The following is a 19,612-nucleotide window of genomic DNA, read 5'->3' on the forward strand; positions in this document are numbered from 1 at the left end:
CACAGTCACTCTGTCCAACAGACCATCACGGAGCTAAAATGAAATTGCATGGAAATACACAGAGCTTCAGGTGCTCACGCTCATCCACACACAGTGCCTTTTAAGCCTCTTTCCCTGTGCCCCAGATCTTCCATTCTGCTGGGAGGCTTCACAAAGGAGCCTGGCCAACCTGGCAGCACAGATAGGGCTCTTCCCATCAGAGCTGGAAGGATATGCAGAGATGTTCTCATTCCATCTCCTTTAGCTGGTGCAGAAATCAAGCCTTGGGAGGAGAAAAGACTAGTCCAGTGTTCCACAATTCCCCTCAAAATGAAGATCAGCATTGAAGTCTCCCAAATCCTGGGCAAGGCCTTCCCCACATCCTAGCAAGTAGAAGCAGTATGAGCCTTCCATTCAGGAGGGCTTCCTGGAGGAGGCGAAGTATCTAAGGACTCTCATTGGAGTTGACAGGGTTGAGTGTGGTGAGGGGGAGGGAAGAGGCCTCCAGGGCAGCTCAGAGCTGCTGACAGCCTGGACGGGAACTCAGGGGACTCACCCTGGTTCACCCTGAGACGAAGTCATCTCAGATCTGAGCTGTTGTCAGAAAGGGAGGGGAGCGAGGGGCCGTCTATGGAAAAACACTTAAGAAGAGGAGCTCTTTCTGGGAAAGAGAATTTTCCACAAATCCCCCAGTTGACCTCCTCACAGTGTCACAATCCCCAGGTCTGGCAAATACTTTCCAAGTACCACACCCATCCCTTGACTCAAGAGCTAGCCCCTCCTGGTCTCTACTCTTAAAGACTTCCAGAAGAAAACACCCTTGGCTTCTCCATGCCACGCTGTTCCTCCTCCAGGAAGCCTCCTTTTTAGAATTTCCAAAGCTCTCCATTCTCTGGTATCTTAAGTTAGACAGCAATGAGTAACAGCTCCTGGCTACCCGGTTCTGCCAAGGCTTGACATTAAACACACATCACATGCTTTGAATTGCAAATGAAGTTTATTGGGCCAACACCAAGACCACAGCACTTTTGATGCAGAGCCAGCAAGAGGGCTATATACAAAGAAACATGTTTCCCTGGAGGCACCGCCATGGGAAAGGCACAGGCTTTGAAATGGGGTCCTCGACAGAATACTCTTTGGGAAAAGGACTAGCGAATGGGCAATGCAAGAAGGGCCGAGGGAGGGGGACGTGGCTGGAAGCACAAACCTAGACAAGGCAGATTCTTCCCCCAGGGCACAGGGGGTCACTGGCTCTAGCTAATTGGTTTGGAGAGAAAATATTTCAAAAACTGTATGTGGACATCCCTTCTCCCAAAAAAAATGCCATCAGAGGTGGATGACAAGGTTTGATTTGCTGTCGATTAGATATATAGAGACAGGCTTCTGCATTCTGGAGTGAGAGAGTCAAAGGTGGGACTCCATCTTTATCTAAAAGAGAAGGTCACGCTGGAACCGCAACCTTCTCCTGAGCCAGAAGCACCCCTTTCAGAGCAAGAACCTCCCCCTCCAGAGCCGGAACCTGACTTGGAGCCACCTCCCCCTCCAAAACCAGCGCCTCCTCTAGAGCCGCCTCCAGAACTGTAGCCACCTCCAGAACTATAGCCTCCTCCAGAGCCTGAGCCTCCTTTGAAGCTTCCTCCAGAGCCATAGCTCCCTCCACCACCACCTCTGGAGCTGGATCCTCTGCCTCCAGAGCTGTAACTGCTGCTTCCAGAGCTGTATCCTCCTCCAGAACTGGACCATTTACCTCCAGAACCATGGCCCCCAAAGCCAGCCCTGGATGCCACGTTGGAAGAAATGGTGCTGCTTGTCACAGCTGCAGAGAGAGAGGGAGCTGGTGTTACCTGGGGGCCTCCCTTACCCACCTCTACCCAAGCCCTGTCCCCCAGGACTGGACCACACCCCCAACTTACACACGGTCACGTTGCTGCTGAGGTCTCCAGACATTCTGTCAGAGAGAGAGGGAGAATAACTCTTGGCAGAGCACTTAGAGGCTATGCACATATTGCTTTACAGCTTCCACCTACAAACATGCAGATTAGCCTGGAAATCAGCCACCAGCGCCTCCCACAGCCCACTTTCTCCCTGGCCACCAAATCACAGATCTGGGGGCAGGCCCCGTTTCCACACATCTCAGTATATCTCAGCTTCTTGCTCTGATAACATGGGTTGAAAGTAAATTCATTTCTGACTCTGCAACCCATTTTTTTAATTTAATTCCGTCTTGGAGAGTCTGATATGCAGAATCGAAGCTATGCCAGAAATTTTGAAATGAGGCTACTCTGCAAAGGTACAATTCAGAGAGACCTGTGGCTCCATACAGCCTCCCTACACCATCCTCTCACCCTGCCCTCCCCCCCTGCTTCCTCTTGCAACTTGGGGAGAGGAAGCCGGCCTCACAGACAGGTTCCCAGCAGCAGCAGCCTGCTTCCTGTCTGTCATACTAGATTGCCAGTGGCCCAGGTCGCTTTCCCTTTCTAGGTGCTTCGGCCAGAGTAATCACCACGGATGCTGAGGACACTGACAAAGTTTTCAGACCATGGAGGAAGGGAAGGCTCCCTTTGAGAGGTTAGCAAGTCTCCAGTTTGTCACTCCAAAAACCTGCCCGGAGCTAGACCTGGCACCTGCTCCAGGTGTGTGTGCCCCAGCCAGGCAGCGCCTTCCAACCCATGACGTCCCCGTTCTGGATCACCAGGCAGAGGGAGAAGAGGCCACACTCCCTGAATACCCAGAGACCAATGTTTCTATCTAGGTTTAGTCTGTGTTCACAGCATTTGTTTCCTCCTTTAGAAAAGACCAAGACTAACTTATTGCTTAATTTTATTTAAAATTTAACCTGCCTTGGAGTTCCCATCATGGCTCAGCGGAAACGAATCTGGCTAGTATCCACAAGGATGCAAGTTCGATCCCTGGCCTCACTCAGTGGGTTAAGGATCTGGTGTTGCCCTGAACTTTGGTGTAGTTCGCAGACACAGCTCAGATCTGGTGTTGCTGTGGCTGTAGCATAGGCCAGCGGGTGCAGCTCTGATTCGACCCCTACACTGGGAACCACCACATGCCTCCGGTTCGGCCCTAAAAAGACAAAAAATAAAATAAAATAAAATAAAATAAAATAAAATAAAATAAATTTAATTTAATCTGCCTGTTTAGTCATTCCATACTGATAAGCCTGCAGCTCTACAGTGTTGCTTTGAGCCCTGAATCTCTACTTGTGGAACACCGTGATGGTGGCTCTCAGCCATCAGAAGGCCCTGTCCCTCCCCTCTGTCCCTATCTTCATCCCCAGCCCTGGCTCCAGGGGAGGCAAGGGTGGAACAGGTTACCCTCTATCTCCTTGGGGCCCCTCACCTGCACTCCTCGCCCTCCAGCAGCTTGCGGTAGGTGGCAATCTCCACATCCAAAGCCAGCTTGACGTTCATCAGCTCCTGGTAGTCACGCAGCAGGCAGGCCAGGTTCTCTTTGGCCTTCTGCAGAGCTTCCTCCAGCTCCTTCAGCTTGTTTTGGGCATCTTTGAGGGCATTTTCTCCCCTCTGCTCAGCATCTGCTATGGAGTCTTGCACATTCTTACACTAGGAGAAAAGGTTTCTGTTGGTATAGCCAGTGGACTCTGCCTGGCAGAGGGGGAGAGGGACAGAGCAGGGATGTGTGGGATGTAGGAAGCCAGAATCCCTGGTCCTGGAAGCACTGGGTCCCCTGGGAGTTAATGCAAGTAAACAGCTTGCTAAGACTTGCTGCTGCCTCTGAGCCACTGTCTTCCCAAGTCACCTTCACCTGGACCCTTACACTTTCTCGGTAATGACTCTTGATCCTCACAACCCAGGGCCAGGCCACCTCCCTGCAACACTCGCTACCCCTGCATCACACAGCCGGCTGGTGCTTAGGGCTTGGGCTGAGTACAAACCAGTACAAATGGGAAGCTATGCCTAGGATCCAGGGCAGTTTCATATGTTATTGTGCCATTTCACCCATGTAAGCAATCTAAAAGTTAACACAATTCTTTCACTGCACTAATCCCTACCTGAGCATGTTTCTTAGACCACTCTAAAAAGTGCTATAAATCTTAACTATGTTAAGCTTGAGGCATTTGGAATGTACATAGGCTACATTCAAATTTCTCTGTTTCTCCTCTTTCTCTCTCTTTCTCTCTCTCTCTCTCTCTCTCTCTCTCTCTCTCACACACACACACGCACGCACGCACGCACGCACGCACGCACACACACACCTCTAGACGATACCTCCCACCCCAGTGGAGCTGCGCTCAGACCGGGGAACTGCAGCCATCCTCAGGGCCAAGACACACCTGCTTCCGCACTTGGGAGATCTCCGCTTGTAGCCTCTGGATCATGCGGTTCAGCTCACAGATCTCCATTTTCACCTCCTTCAGGCTGTCTCCATGCTTCCCAGCTGTGATCTGGAGCTCCTCATACTGTACAGGAAGAAGGGGGCAGTTGCAGCTGGGAGAATGCTTGGCATGAGCCAAGAAAGTCTGATACTGTTCAGACAGGGTCAACCAAGCTGGATGCCACGTCTGCCTTCTTGGGAGGTGGGGGACCACCTCACACCCCTAAAAGGACTCAGTGTCAGTCTCACCTGGGACATTTGGGGCACTGTGGACATTCTTTCTTGGGAATGATGCCTGATTTCCACTGGACAAAACCTCACTGTACACGTTCTTGTTAGAAGGGACTCTGGCCACCCTGCCCACCAGTACTCACCTTGCTATGATACAGAGCCTCCGCCTCAGCCTTGCTCCTATGGGCAATCTCTTCATACTGGCTCTGGACCTCAGAGATGATGTCATTCAGGTCCAGGTTGCGGCTGTTGTCCATGGACAGGATGACATTGGTTTCGGTGACATTCTGTTGCATCTGGGACAGCTCCTGCAACACAAGAGGTCTGGCAGAGGTCACAGCCAGAGGCACCAAGGAGGGATTCCCTTCCCCAGTGTTAGGGAAATACAGACTCTCAGACTAAGCATGCGCTGGGTGGGATTTAAAGCCATATGGTCACCTTTCCTGGGGCGCTGCCAAGTTGTGCTGAGAATTACGGGCAAGGGTCTGCATTTCTGAGCCTCTTAATGCCTTCATCCTTTATGCCATTTTGATAAGTGCCCCAAGAAAGAGGCCAGTAGATGGCAAATACTTTTTTTTTTTTCTTTTAGGACCCTACCCACAGCATATGGACGTTCCCAGGCTAGGGGTCAAATTAGAGCTGCAGCTGCCAGCCTATGCCACAGCCATAGCAACACCAGATCCAAGTCATGTCTGCGACCTACACCACAGCTCACAGCAATGCCAGATCCTTAACCCACTGAGCGAGGCCAGGGATCGAACCCACATCCTCGTGGATACTAGTCGGGTTTGTTACCACTGAGCCATGCAGGGAACCCCCAGCAAATGCTTTAAATTGACTTCCTGTTGCAGAAGTCATATGTGTGCACTTGGGCAGAGAAGGAGAAAGTATATTACATTTTGACCTCAAAGTACTTTGGACATAGGGATGGGAACAGAGTGGGTCTCTTCCTAAGATGAGCTATACTGAGGGGAAGTTGTCCTGATGGAGTTTTTCTTCCTGTGACACCAGAAGAGAAATTTCCTCTCCTCCAAGACCTATGCCATAGAGGCCTCCAGTAGCCTGTAATGATGGCAAGTTGAAGTCAGCCATCCATGAACTCCACCCACACCATTTTCTCCCCCAATGGGGAAGGACGGCCTTTGGGGGGAAGAGTGGGAAGCAAGGATCCATTCAAGAGCAGCCTCCTTACCGCATCAAAGAGGATTTTCAGGAACGCAAGTTCCTGGCTCAGTACGTCCACTTTGGCCTGCAGATCTGCCTTATTTATGTAGGCGTTGTCCACATCCTGCAGGGAAAATCAAGGGCTCTGGTGACGCTCATGCCCCTCCCCCCAGACTTTGCAGCACTTCCTGTATGAATGCTGCTCCTCCACCCAGTCCCTGTTAGCTGCTCTCCAAAATCCTAGACACCTCAGATGAGCCACGTCCCCATAGGACCACATTTGGGGTCCACAGAGCACCCCTGCTGGGTAGTCCATTCCCACGTCACTGCTCACACTATCCCAAGACAGTCAGAGCTCTGATGGGCCAAGTTTGTTGACCATTCTCTCCCTCTTGCTTGAGATGTTATGTGTTTCCGCTAAGGAGTATAATGGCCTCTGTGGCTTTTAGCAATCCTCATCTCTCCTCTCCTGCCTGTCTATCCCATCTCTTGTGACTTACTCTGGATTTTACACCAAAGCCTCTGCAGGAACCAGGCTGAGAACCCACACTTTTGCCTTCTGGCTCAAGCCTTTGTCCACTCCACCCAAGTATCTTTAAGCAGGTATTCTAAGGAAGTCCCATTCCTTTCTCAGCCCTTTAGAATCAAGTGCTTTCTGTGTTTGCATCTTTCATGATCCAATATAGGCGTTGGGTAGGTTATTGATGGGAAACGTTCTAGCAAATTTACAGAACATCTCCAGAAGCTTGAACTACAGAGACGCCTTTATTTCTTTATTTCTCTCACCTTTTTAAGTGTCACAAAATCATTCTCGGCAGCTGTCCGCTTGTTGATTTCATCCTCATACCTGTGGGGACCCAGGGACACAGCTGTTAAATTAGTTCTCGTTTGTTTCCTTTTCCCTTTTCCTAATGGAATCACCCAAATACTCCATTCTCTGTGAATATCAAACATTTTTGTCTACATCTAAGCAATGATAGCCCAGGTGAGGATGTTTTCTATAAATTAACCCTCAAACAGGTCAAAAGCATGATCTCTAAAGCTCTAAATATCTTACGAGAAAAAAATCAGCAAAGATACCGATGCACCTCCCCTTTATCACCACAAATGCAATTGGGAGATGAGTGGCTTTCTGAGTCAATGATTGGATGGCTCAGGTCAACATTCATCGCCACATAGTGTTTTCTCTACCACCTACTTCTTCCTAAATTCCTCAACAAGATCCTGCTGGTTGTTCAGCTCTGTATCCTGTGATGTTTTTTCTGCACAAAGCATGTTCACTTGATTCTGAAGTCTGGAGATATACTCCTGAAAGAGGGGCTCCAGGTTGATGGTACAGGTTCTGACATCAATTTGTTGTAGCAGCTCCCATTTGGTCTTCAGCACCTGGTTCTGCTGTTCCAGGAACCGCACCTTCGGGGGCCAGAAAGAAAGCATATGAGCTCTGGATTGTCCTTCCCACCAGCAGGTTTCGAGTCAACTCTGGTCCTGCTTCGAGAGACAGAGAAAACTACTCGGCTTTGTCTTCACCAGCTGGATGTCAGAACATGCCAGCAGAGCTTTTGCGTTCCTGCCTCCATGCCTGGAAAGTTCTGATGGCTCCTAACATTACGTCTGGCACTCTCCACGCAGAGAACTCTTCCCCACTTCACTACCCTTTATTTTGTTTGCAGCTTCTCCCAAGACTGAGGCCATCTCCCTCCCTGGTCCTAGTTGAATTCTCAGAAAATCCCATACTTTCTCAGGGAAAACCAAAAACAGACATTCACTGGCATTGCTCCTAAGGGTGATGAGTGTGAAACTCTGGAGGGCAGGGCTCCTCAGTCTGGTTTTTTTAAGAGCCTTGTAAATTCCTTAGACAATTTCTTCTGCCTTGAAATAGAAGAAAAGCCTACCATACTCCAAAGTGACATCAATAAAGTCTTTATGGGTCACAAAAATGAGAACACCCCTCTTGAGGGCAAGAATTTCATTCATCCCCAAGTAGATATTTCAGGCTCAGCTTCCCAGAATTTTTAATTTTTTTGTCTTTTTGTCTTTTCTAGGGTCGCACCCGCGGCATATGGAGGTTCCCAGGCTAGGGGTCTAATCGGAGGTGTAGCCGCTGGCCTACGCCACAGCCACAGCAATGCCAGAACCAAGCCATGTCTGTGACCTGAGACCTACACCACAGCTCACAGCAATGCCAGATCCTTAACCCACTGAGCGTGGCCTGGGATCGAACCTGCAACCTCATGGTTCCTAGTCAGATTCGTTAACCACTGAGCCATGACGGGAACTCCCAAGCTTCCCAGAATTTAATAGAGTTATAACTTCTAAGGAATGAAGTATGATCTCAGATGTCTTACCAACCCCTTCCAAAACCTGCCGTCACAATGGCATGAACTAGTCAGTTCATTTCTTGTCTGTATCAGGTTTTCTATCACCTTAAGACTTTTCCATAAGTATTTTTTGTTTATGCTGAAACAATAAAGCCAAAGGCACAAATAATTCCTAAGTGCAGCCTGTGATGAAAGAAGTAGCCCACAAAGCCAGTATCTGTCCCATATGGATATTGCCAATTACTCAGGCCAGTATAACCGCACCTATGGCTCCCCCGGGAAATAAATCTCTATCATTTGCCTTTTAATTAGCCCTGGAAGTAGGACATCCTGAGCATCAGCGGGAGCCAGCTTCTCGTGACTCACCTTGTCGATGAAGCAGGCAAATTTGTTGTTGAGAGTTTTGATCTGCTCCCGCTCCTGAGACTTCACATTCTGTATCTCAGGGTCAATTTTCAAGTTGAGAGGCTGCAGTAGGCTCTGATTGACAGACACTTCATGGATGCCTCCCCCAGGGTATCCTCCAGGCCCAAAGCCACCAAGACCCCCCAAATTTCCAAAACCTCCTAAAGCACCACCACCTCCAAAGCGGCCGCCACCAAAGCCGCCTCCACCAAAACCACCACCTCCAAAGCCGCTGCCACCTCCAAAGCCGCTGCCACCTCCAAAGCCGCTGCCACCTCCAAAGCCACTTCCTCTGCTACCAAATCCTCCACCGGAGCCAAAGCTTCCACCTCCTCCAGCCACACTAATGGAGATGCTCTTGGTCCCTCCAAGGCCAACAAGACTCCGACTGCCAAAGCCGCCTCCACCAAAGCCCCTTCCACCACCGCCATGGCGGCTCAAGCAGGAGAAGCTGGTGGTTGATCCCCGGCTCCCTCCAGAGACCACAGCTGAGCCACTGCTGAAGCCCCGGAATCTTCCTCCTCCTCCTCCTCCTCCTCCTCGAGATTTGCAGGAGAGCTGACAACTCATGATGCCTTTGCCCAGAGAGGAAAAGTGAAGGTCACTGAGAAGAGTTCAGGCAGGAGACTCAATTCTGCTGTTGGAAGACTGTCAGGGTCCCCTTTTATACCCGCCACTAGGTGTTGGTGTGCCTGGGTGTGGGCCCATTTATGCATGGGTTTGGTCTGCCTGGAAGCTATTCCTGGTGTGTGATTATCAAACTAATAGCCATTAAAAATCTACTAATCAGCTCCATCCCAGAATTTGCTTTGATTGCAAACTTTTGTTTATCTGGACATCTGTCATGCAATTCCATTTTTGTAAAATCATCAGAAGAGGAGATCAGGCTGTGGGTTTCTCAATCTGAAAAGGGACCTTCTATAGAATGCTGCTCTCTGCTCTGGACCAACCCAAGGAAGGCCAGTTACCACTTGGGCCTGTGGAGACTTGCTACCCAGCTCAGCTGATGAAAGAGATGACAAGTTTAGAGACTGCTGGAGCCCCTCAGTACCAGCCTTGAAGTTCCCCCTTGCTTTTCCTCCTGCACAAGGAAGTTTCTTTTTTTTTGTATTTTTTTTCATTTTTTTTTATTACTCAAATGAATTTACTACATCTGTAGTTGTATAATGATCATAACAATCTGATTTCATAGGATTTCCATCCCACAGCACAAGCACATCCCCCCACCCCCCACAAGGAAGTTTCAACAAGTGATCGTGCAGAGCACAAATGTGATGTGGGGAAATATACATCCTCTCACAGAAAGCAGCTGACCTGGGATATTTCAATAGAATTGTCAGCTTGCAAAACGTCCTGACTCTTCTTTCCTTCCCATGCCACGTCAAGAATATGCAGAGTAGCCAGTCACTGAGGAGAGGAGAATTTTCTTTCCTGTAACCAGAAGTCTTTATAACCATCAATGCTGTGATTTTCTACCTAAAAACCCATAGGCTGATGAGGGGCTTAAGGAAAGTTCCTCTGTTCCTAGGTCTGCCTTACTCCAGGTATCCAATAAAAGGTTGCAATCAAAACTCTAAGATCCTAGAGTACATTGGGCCAGTCAGTAATCACGCATTGCCCAGTGAGCACGCAAAGCAATTAGAAAGTTGGGCTCCTCAATGACAGCCAGAGGTGGATGAACATCAGAAGCTGCACTGAGTCACCAGGTATACAGAGCATCCATTCCTAAACTCGGCCACTGTCTTCCCTTGGTCTGTGTGGCCAAATACCTGGGAGAGGCAGTGCACAGTAGTAGAAGTGAACTTAACATCAGACTCCTGAGTTTGAGTCCCAGTTTTGCCATTTACTGGCTCTATGACTTTGAATTAAACATTGAGGCTCTGAATTTGGGGTTAGTAGATGCAAACTATTCCATTTAGAATGGATAAACAATGAGGTCCTACTATATAGCACAGGGAACTATGTCCAATCTCTTGTGATAGAACATGATGGAAGATAACATGAGAAAAAGAATATACATATATATGTGTGTGTGTGTGTGTACGTGTGTGTGTGTGTGTGTGTGTGTGTGTGTGTGTGTGACTGGGTCAGTTTGCTGTACAGCAGAAATTGGCACAACATTGGAAATCAAATATATTTAATAAATAATAAACTCTGAGGCTCTATATTCTTACCTATAAAATGTGAAGTTCAAACACAATGTTTTAAAAACCATGACACACAATACAAATGTTAGGTCTTCTAATTGTTTGGGGTGAAGCAAAGATATCTCCTTTTCCTTTCACCATTGGCATCTTCTTCTCCCTTCTGAAGGCTATGACCACACCCTCCATCCAGATATCACAAGTCACAGAACCAGGATATCTCAAATCCTAGGACAGAGTTATCATAAAAGAATGTTAAAATAAAATAAAATAAGCTTTGAGCTTAAGTCCCAGTTTCCTTGTACTTTAAACAACCTTGGATAATTCATAATCCTCTTTGAGTCTTTGTTTCCTCATCTATAAAAGTGAGTAAAAAGAAGGATGTGAGAAAAAAAAAATATATATATATATATGACTGGGTCACTATGCTGTACAGCAGAAATGGACTCAACACTGTAAATCAACTATACCATAATTTAAAAATAAATTTAATTTTAAAAAGAAAAAAAAAAGAAGGATGTGGCTGTTGTAAAAACAGAACAAGATAAACACATGTGCTAAGCTCAGCTCCTAGTTAATAGCCGAAACTCAACACACGCTATTGACCATCTCACACACCCTCCCCCATTCTGTGTCAACCGCAAGATGGGGATGAGGGAGAAAAACAGGAGCTAGCGATTCAGGATATTTGATTGGCAATAAGAGAATGCTGAAGGAAGCAAATGCATATGTCTCCTCGATTTTTTTCCCCAATCAGGCTTCTATAATCATAACCATGCAAATAAATCATAAAGCAAAAAGCTTTAGAGTGAGCCTCAATCTGATGTCAAATGTTATCTGTGGGTATCTGAACGATGCCCTGATTGTCCACCATGACTGTGCCCAAGCCATGCCAGTTTGTGGGAGGCGGGTCTTAATCCCTCCATGGAGGAAAGGAATAAACATTTGCTGAGCATCCACCACACCCCAGGCTTGTGCCAGACACACAGTCTGCATGTTTTACTGCTCTGTAACTCTGCTTTCACACCAACTCTCCCTCCCATCCTCACTGCTGGGCACCTTCCCTCTCTACACCCATTTGCCACGTTTTGAAAGTCGAGTTTGAAGAGGAAGCATCCTCCTCGTCTCTTGAGATGTAGAGGGTAGAATTAGAGCAAACTGGATATTATATAACATATATTATTTCCATATTTTTTTATTTTACCTTTTACATAACCTAAGATGTGCACTTCTAGATAACATGTTCTGCATTCTTTAAGAGAGTGAAATGGGAGTAAAGACTCTTGATGCTGGCTGTGATTTTGTGTCTGACTTCCACTGGGCCCTCAATTTCCTTATCTATAAAATGGGAACATTCCTCCTAGACACCTAATGTCCCACAAGGACATTGACCTGTTGGTGAAAAGGGTTTTAAGCTTTGCTGTCTCTGAGAACATAACAGGGATTCTGTGGGATAAAATCCTTCCTCCTGCTCTTTAATTCTCCTTTCAACAGGCTTCCAGCAAGCCCAGACCCCTAAATGATTCTCCCTTTAGTTTTGCGAAAGCTCCCTTGGAGTTCCCAGCCTGGTCCATTGGGTTAAGGATCTGGTGTTGCCACAGATGTGGCCTGGATTCGATCCCTTAACAGGGAACATCCATATGCTGCGGGTGAGACCAGAAAGGAAAAGCACATCCCTTGGCCAGTGAAGCAGAAAAGCAAACCCCAGTGTTAAGCAAAGAGGGTGTGAATTGTTTAGCCAACGGGAACTTGGTGTGGATGGTAAAGCAAGATTCTCCCAGTGGGAATTAATCTCCCCTGCACCATCCTCCTTAGCCTCCTGTGTCTCTCACCTATGGCCCCATCACGGTCCTTGTGTGGCAATGAGCTGCATCCCTGGACTTCCCCAAGGAAGAATATCACTTCCTTCCCCACTGCTGTGGCTTCACAATGTCCCATACAGTCCTCTAATTGAAAATTTTCCAGTTCCCAGCTATCTGACCAGACAATGGGAAGTTATACATTCCAACTTTGTTTTCCATGGGATCAACCCACAGCTGAGTGAACTCAGCTCCTGTCACGGCTGCCTACAACTCACTGGCCATGCGCCTGGGGGGCTAATATGCCATCTAGTTACCCATATCACTCTGACGTGTGCCTGTGTGTTCTCACCTGCAACACATCATCATTCACCCAGAAAGAGCCAAAAAAGGGTCTTCATGAAAAATTCATGTCATTCCAAGGGCCAGCCCTGGCTCCAGCCTAGCCGTTGCCCAGACCAAGTTCTCCCCCTGCTCTGGCACCCGTGTTCTTACTCTTGCTCGTTACCCATGTAGTCACCACAATAATGGAAGGACAAGACAGTCATCAGCTATTCCATCCCAACCTGGAGATTTCAGAAAAATAGAGTCATCATAATTATACCACTCGCTGCTTCCCTGCAGTTCAGAAATTTCCCCAGTTTTCCCCTGATTAAATCTCCCTCCTTCTTACGTAACTCTTCATTCCTGGGGAGCCTTCCTACTAATCCTTTATTGCACTGCTGCCAATCGCAGCTACAGTTCACCTGGAGCACCTCTACCTGGGCACTTGCCATTTCCTCAGCAGCGACCTGTGCCAGGCGTCCCCTGGGGGTTTCATTAGATGCTTTCAGCACACACCATTCCTCCCACCCTCAGCCCCCATCTCTCCCTTTCTCATCATTTAAAGCTTTCCCTCTCTTTTATCTCTTTCAAGCCTTCCTGCATTGGGTTGCCTGGGGATAATGGTTGGAGGAGGCAGGAAAAACACCCTGCCCCTAAAAAATAAATTAGAAAGAGAAAGAGAAAAGCATGAAAGAAACAGAACTATAAACAACCAAATTCAGGAGACTCCTGCTCTTCAGTCTAAGCAACAAGGTTCTTCAAGATACCTTCAGAATTGTGGGCACTGGGATGCCTCATTTTGAAAGGAATGGCCAGAGGGCTTGGCTCTAGATGTTATTCTTGCTACAGGAATTTTTATCAAGAAAAAGAAGACGATAACTGTTCAAAACTCTCTGGACAGCTTTTTTTCACATAAAAAAAAATCAGTTTTCCAAACTTTTCTTTTTTCCCAACACTTTATTTTGAGGAATTGTCAAGCCTACATCGTACCCACCAGAACAGTAAATCAACATCCATATTGCCTTGCAACCTTTGCTTTAGTTCTCTATTTATATAAGTATTAATATATTTTTTACTGTTGAAACATTTAAGAGTAACACGGAATTTACCTCCAAATTTTTCCTCACATAATTGGAAGAATGGGACATTTTTATCTATAGGCACAACACAATAACCACACTCAGGAAATTTAACGATAATACATCATTTTCTGATATACGGTCTACATTCAAAATTCTCCACTTATCCTAATTAAGTCCTTTATAGCGTTTTTCTTTTAAAATCAAAATCTGGTCAAAGAGTTCACATTATATTAGTGTGCCTAGAAACAAACTCTTCTTTAAAAGCCTTTTAAATTATAAAAAATGCCAAGTGTAATCATTGCTAATTAAGCAGAGAATGTTTAAAGAGCTAGTACAGTCACTCATGTGAGATATATTAAATTCATGATGCAAATTATATTTTTATGAGCCACAGGAACACTTTATAGCCCATCAGGTATTCAAAGCAATGTTATTTGTCTCTATTTAGCAGTCCTTTTATAAGGGAAGTTGTGTGATAAAGTGGGAAGAGCCATTTAGTTGTAAGAGTTGAGTCCCTCAGCCAGAAGCTAACCATGTGACTTTGGCATGGCACCTCTCCTTACCTGTGGACTGAGGGGTCTGGAAACCAACAGAAATGGGAAGAACACCAGATGAGGGCTCAGAGAAGCTGCAACCAGCTGACTCCAGGGCCTAGGAGCAGACCTCAGCCTTTCTGAGCCTGAGTTGTCTCATCTGTAAAATGAACGTGCAGGGCTAGAGACCTCTAAGGGCCCCTCCAGTGCAGAAGCCAGTTTGTGCTTCAAACAGATGTTGTTAACAGGTAAAGCCCTGGCTTTACCTGTTAACCCTGCTTTCAGTTATTTCAAAACCCACACCCTGCTTTCAATTATTTTCTCACCAAGGGTCAAAGGAGAAAACGGCCTCAGCAAAACAGAGGGAAGCCAGAGAAGAGGGAGAGGGTGACCAGGTGTGTCTTCAGCTAACGAAGGAGAGTTTGGGCATCTGGTAGGAAAGGAGAATCCCCTGAAGGTTTGGGCAATTAGGACCTGAAAGGCACAATACATTTTATCTCAATTCCCCAACTCTAAGTTCCTCTAGAGTTTGTATGTCTGTTTGTCAAAGATGCCTAGAAACAGAATGGATTGATAAAATTCTCTCTTTAAAATAGCATTTCACCATACAAACTATTAAGTATAAAATAAGCTATAAGCTATAGGGATATAATGTATAACATGGGGGATAGTGCCAATAATTTATAATAACTATAAATATACCCTTTAAAAATTGTGGGGAGCTTCCCTTGTGGCTCAGTGGTAATAACATAATATCCATGAGGATGCAGGTTTGACTCCTGGCCTCTCCCACTGGGTTAAGGATCTGGCATTGCTGTGAGCTGTGGTGTCTCAGATGTGGCTTGGATCCCCAGTTGCTGTGGCTGTAGTGTGGGCTGGCAGCTATAGCTCCAATTCGACCCATAGCCTGGGAACCTCCATATGCTGTGTGACCCATACAAAAAAGAAAAAAAAAATGTGAATCGCTATATTGTACACCTGTAATTTGTATAATATTATATAGCAACTATACTTCAATTTTTTTAAAAAAGCCACTATTGATAGGTTAAAAAAAGAAAGAAATAGCATTTCACCAACTCTTAATATTGAATGTGACAGCGAAAGACAAACCCAGTTCTGTTGCTTCTCCTTTTATTCTTTCTCTCTTCTTGGTGTCGGAGCTCAGCACACCTGGGAACAGGCAGAGAACTTCACCTCTTCTTCTGGGATTCCATTAGCCATAAAACTTCTTAAAATTTTTGAGGAAAGTCTGCCTGTGATTTGGAGTCCCTGGGATGTAAAATCTCCAGGATCTCTCTCTTGCCTTGGGTAGGAATACCTCTGTTGTTTCTGGCATTTGTCTAAACACCCTGATAAGTTTGCATCTGCATCCCTGGGACAGAAATGGGGGAGGGATGTGCACTATCTCCATCATCTCCAGAGCTGGACATCCTCAGAGGACCAGGACAGTCTCTGCACATCTCCCTGTAGGTTTAAGTCCACGCCATTCACTATGAAGCAGAAATAATGCTTCTCTGGTAAGACAGAGAGGTGAACGTGTCAGAATTTTGAGATGGGAATATTGCAGAAGGGTTGTCTGGGTAACCATGGAAGCAGATGGTTGCCAACATTTTCCATCGCCTGTTCTGTGCAGACACTAAGCAAGCACAAGCCCTCGTGTCCAGGGACGACAGAGACCAGTGTCAGCGCTGGCCAAGCAGGTCTCCCTCAGGACCCCCTTCCTCTTGGGCAGTAGACATGGAATCTGGAGTTATTGACCCTTGGAGGGGACAGGAGTAGTTTGTTGCCTTGTTGGGCCTCCTTGGCAGGACCTCAAATATCTCCCACTTGCTCAGCACTTTGTCCTTGATGAGGTTTTTTTTTTTTTGCACATTCCTGGTCTCATTTTCAACCTGCTAGCAGTCTCCTGAGATGCAAATTATCAGACAGTGGAGGGTTTACTGTAAGGACACAGGGCTTGAGCCCGGGACACATGTCGTTTTGTCCACCCCAGGGTCCCTTACATCTCTCCATACACCAGAGGGTCCAGATCAGCTCCCCTTCTCCCTCTCAAGTAAGAATCCCCTTCACTAGAAAGCTCTTTCTGATCCACCCACTGGGGAGCCTGCTCCCAACCCCTACCCCTGTGCCCCCTCACTGTCACACCTGCGCTTTTGTTTCCCCTTATCCACCTGCTTTCTTACACCCCTTTCTCAGGCTCAAGCTGTCTTTGGGTCTCTACCCACAAACTCCCAAACTGAGTTCTTAAACGGGAGTCCTTGGAACTGTCCATAAAGAGTGCACCCTGGGCTCCAGACAGTTCTTGCAAAATTGGCTGCTTGCCCAGAGGTGTATGGTTTCACTGGGGAGACAGAGCACAGCTCTTCCAGATTCTCGCCAGAGCCCATGACCCAAATATCTCCACATCACTGAATTGATCTCACTTCCTTGTTTCTTGATACCTGCCCCAGGCCCCGGCTCCCAGAACTGGCTTCGGCACACAGCATTGCCTCTCTGTGCCACTGACTCATCTCACTCAGGCCACTGCTTCCCAGCTACATGTGGGGACCCAGGGAAGAGGTCTTTGCCACATCAGGATGCTTGGGGCTTCTACCTGCACCCACGAGGGTGGGGCTGCTGGACAGGGAGTGCAGAGGAGGGGAGGGCTGTTGTAGGTGGGGGCTAGGGGGTGAGGGGAACAGAGTATGATAGACTATCAGGTGGAATGTGAGAAAGAGGGGTGGTCCAGGGAAGTCTGTATGTCACCAGCTAGAAAGGACGGCAATAACTCTCAGCATCTTGCCCCTCTGTACAAAGTGTGAACTCAGCTTGCAGCTCTCTCGGTGCATCGCTGCAGGAGATGTCAGGGAATTTCCAAGGGCTCAGTAAGAACAAGTTTCAGAGGCCCTCCTGTTTCTCTCTTTGGGCACGGAGGCTCACAGGGCTGGGCACTGAGCCCAGGTGTGACTTGACAGAAGAGGTAGCGAGCGAGATGCTCACACCCAGGAGCCCTGCTTGGGTAGGGGGTGGAGGCATGAGGAATAATGTGAAGATGCCAGTTGGGAAGTTGTCACCTGCCCTGTACCAGCATCACCAGCCTCCCTGGCGGGGACAGGACAGGGGGTAGGGAGGGGGTACTACAATCTTGGCTGTTGTGGGAAAGCTGGGAGCTTGAGAGTGTCCCAAGGGCTGGAGGGCCCTGGGGCAGACACTAGGATAGGTGTGACTCAGTGGGTGAAGCCCCCTGCAGGGAGTGGAGTGGAGCTGGTAATGAAGCAGGGAGAGAGAGCAGCCTGTCCCGCTGCTGATCTCAGTGTGGTTGCAGGACACACCAGGCCGTCTGCACAGTGACCACATGCTCAGGGTTTGCTTTCTCCCTCACCAGCCACCCTCCCCCTCTATTTCCCACTTGCACGTCCCTTCTTCCCAGATCCGCAGCTGGGAGATTGAGCTTCAGTGGATCCACAGGATTATTCTGCACCTTCCAAATCCTTATTCCTGTGGGAAATTCCTAGAATCCCAGTCTCCTGGGAACTGATGTAGCTCTGGAGTCCTGATCCTTCTAGGGGCAGCGGCTTCTTAGGCAGCAACTTGGAGAACATCACTTTCAACAGGGTTGGCAGCTTAGATGAGCCTGGAAAAGCAGAGTCTGCTTTTGCCCTAAAACTTGGACAACTATCATCCCCCGGGGGGGAGTGGTCTTCACCAGCTTCCCCTGAGAGCTGGCGGAAGGAATAAAGTGGGGCAATGGAGGAGGAGGATCTGAGTTATCCTAGTGGTGAGGCTGGGAGATGCCAGGCGAGGCGTCCTCACGGGCATTTTAGCAGCAGCATTGAGCTCTCTGCCTGGCGATGAGGGGACCAGCCTCCTCAGTGCCTAGCAGATCAGGGGTCCTCAAAGGACTGAGCAGGCCGGGCTCCTCGTCCTCTTCTGTGAGGTCCTGGCAGGGAAAGGTATGTGCAGGGAGCTCCTGCGGCTGCACCAAGGCTGAACTGCCTCACTCCAGCTGGGTAATAGAAACACAGGCTTCCAGACACTGGCCTGTGGGGCTCCCTTCTATCTCTTAGGTCTTGTTCTTGACTTCTGTCCCAGCATAAGAAGTGACCACAGCATCCTCAGAGAGAAGAATTCGAGAGAGTCTCTGATTAGGAGGAGAAAAGCCCTGTTGATAAAGGACACTTGCGGGTGGCTCTGAGTGCTGGATAAGGACAAGGATTTGTGTCACACACCTGGAATGAATCCCAGCGCTGCCACCTGTTATCTTCTTGACCTTAGAAGGGTTACCTACCCATTCGTGAACTCTATTTCCTCATCTGCAAAGTGGGAATGATATAGTACTTATTTACCTCAGAGAGTTGATAGAAAAATAAATAAAATAATTAGAGGGGGAGGGAGTTTGGAGTTACTAAGTGCAAACTATTACATTTAGAATGGATAAACAATGGGGTCCTCTGTATAGCACAGGGAACTATATCTAATCTCCTGGGATAAGAACATGATGGAGGAGTTCCCGTCGTGGCGCAGTGGTTAACGAATCCGACTAGGAACCATGAGGTTGAGGGTTCGGTCCCTGCCCTTGCTCAGTGGGTTAACGATCTGGCGTTGCCGTGAGCTGTGGTGTAGGTCTCAGACGCGGCTCGGATCCCATGTTGCTGTGGCTCTGGCATAGGCCAGTGGCTACAGCTCTGTTTCGACCCCTAGCCTGGGAACCTCCATATGCCGCGGGAGCGGCCCAAAGAAATAGCAAAAAGACAAAAAAAATAAAATAAAAAATAACATGATGGAAGACAGTACAAGAAAAAGATTATGTAGGAGTTCCTGCTGTGGCACAGTGGAAACAAATTCAACTAGGAATCATGAGGTTTCGGGTTCAATCCCTGGCCTTGCTCGGTGGGTTAAGGTTCCGGCATTGCTGTGAGCTGTAGTGTAGGTCGCAGACACCGCTCGGATTCTGCGTTGCTGTGAGCTGTGGCATAGGCCAGAAGCAACAGCTCCAATTCAACCCCTAGCCTGGGAACCTCCATGTGCCACAGGTGTGGCCCTATAAAGAAAAAAAAAAAAAAAAAAGAAGACGAAAGACAAAAAAAAAATGTGTATATATATTATACATATGTATTTATATGACTGAGTAACTATGCTATACAGCAGAAATTGACACAACACTGTAAATCAACTATACTTTAATTAAAAGAACAAAAAGAAAAAATAATTAGGATAAAATATTGAAATAAAATAAATGAAATAATACATGCAGCACTTAGTGCAATTTCTAGCAGAAAGCAAAGGTTTCTACTTTCCCACTGTCTGTAG

At 47.5% G+C, this 19,612-nt stretch overlaps 1 protein-coding gene across 1 annotated transcript; it reads right to left on the bottom strand.

Moving 5' to 3' along the window:
* On the bottom strand, window positions 1,246-9,022 carry KRT2 (keratin 2). The gene is given in 9 exon segments (NM_001098583.1): window positions 1,246-1,795; window positions 1,893-1,927; window positions 3,328-3,548; window positions 4,280-4,405; window positions 4,695-4,859; window positions 5,744-5,839; window positions 6,502-6,562; window positions 6,914-7,128; window positions 8,403-9,022. Coding segments are annotated over 9 exon segments (1,920 nt in total). The 5' UTR covers window positions 9,012-9,022; the 3' UTR covers window positions 1,246-1,403.

The sequence above is a fragment of the Sus scrofa genome, chromosome 5 (assembly GCF_000003025.6).
Source record: "Sus scrofa isolate TJ Tabasco breed Duroc chromosome 5, Sscrofa11.1, whole genome shotgun sequence".
NCBI classification, from domain to species: domain Eukaryota; kingdom Metazoa; phylum Chordata; class Mammalia; order Artiodactyla; family Suidae; genus Sus; species Sus scrofa.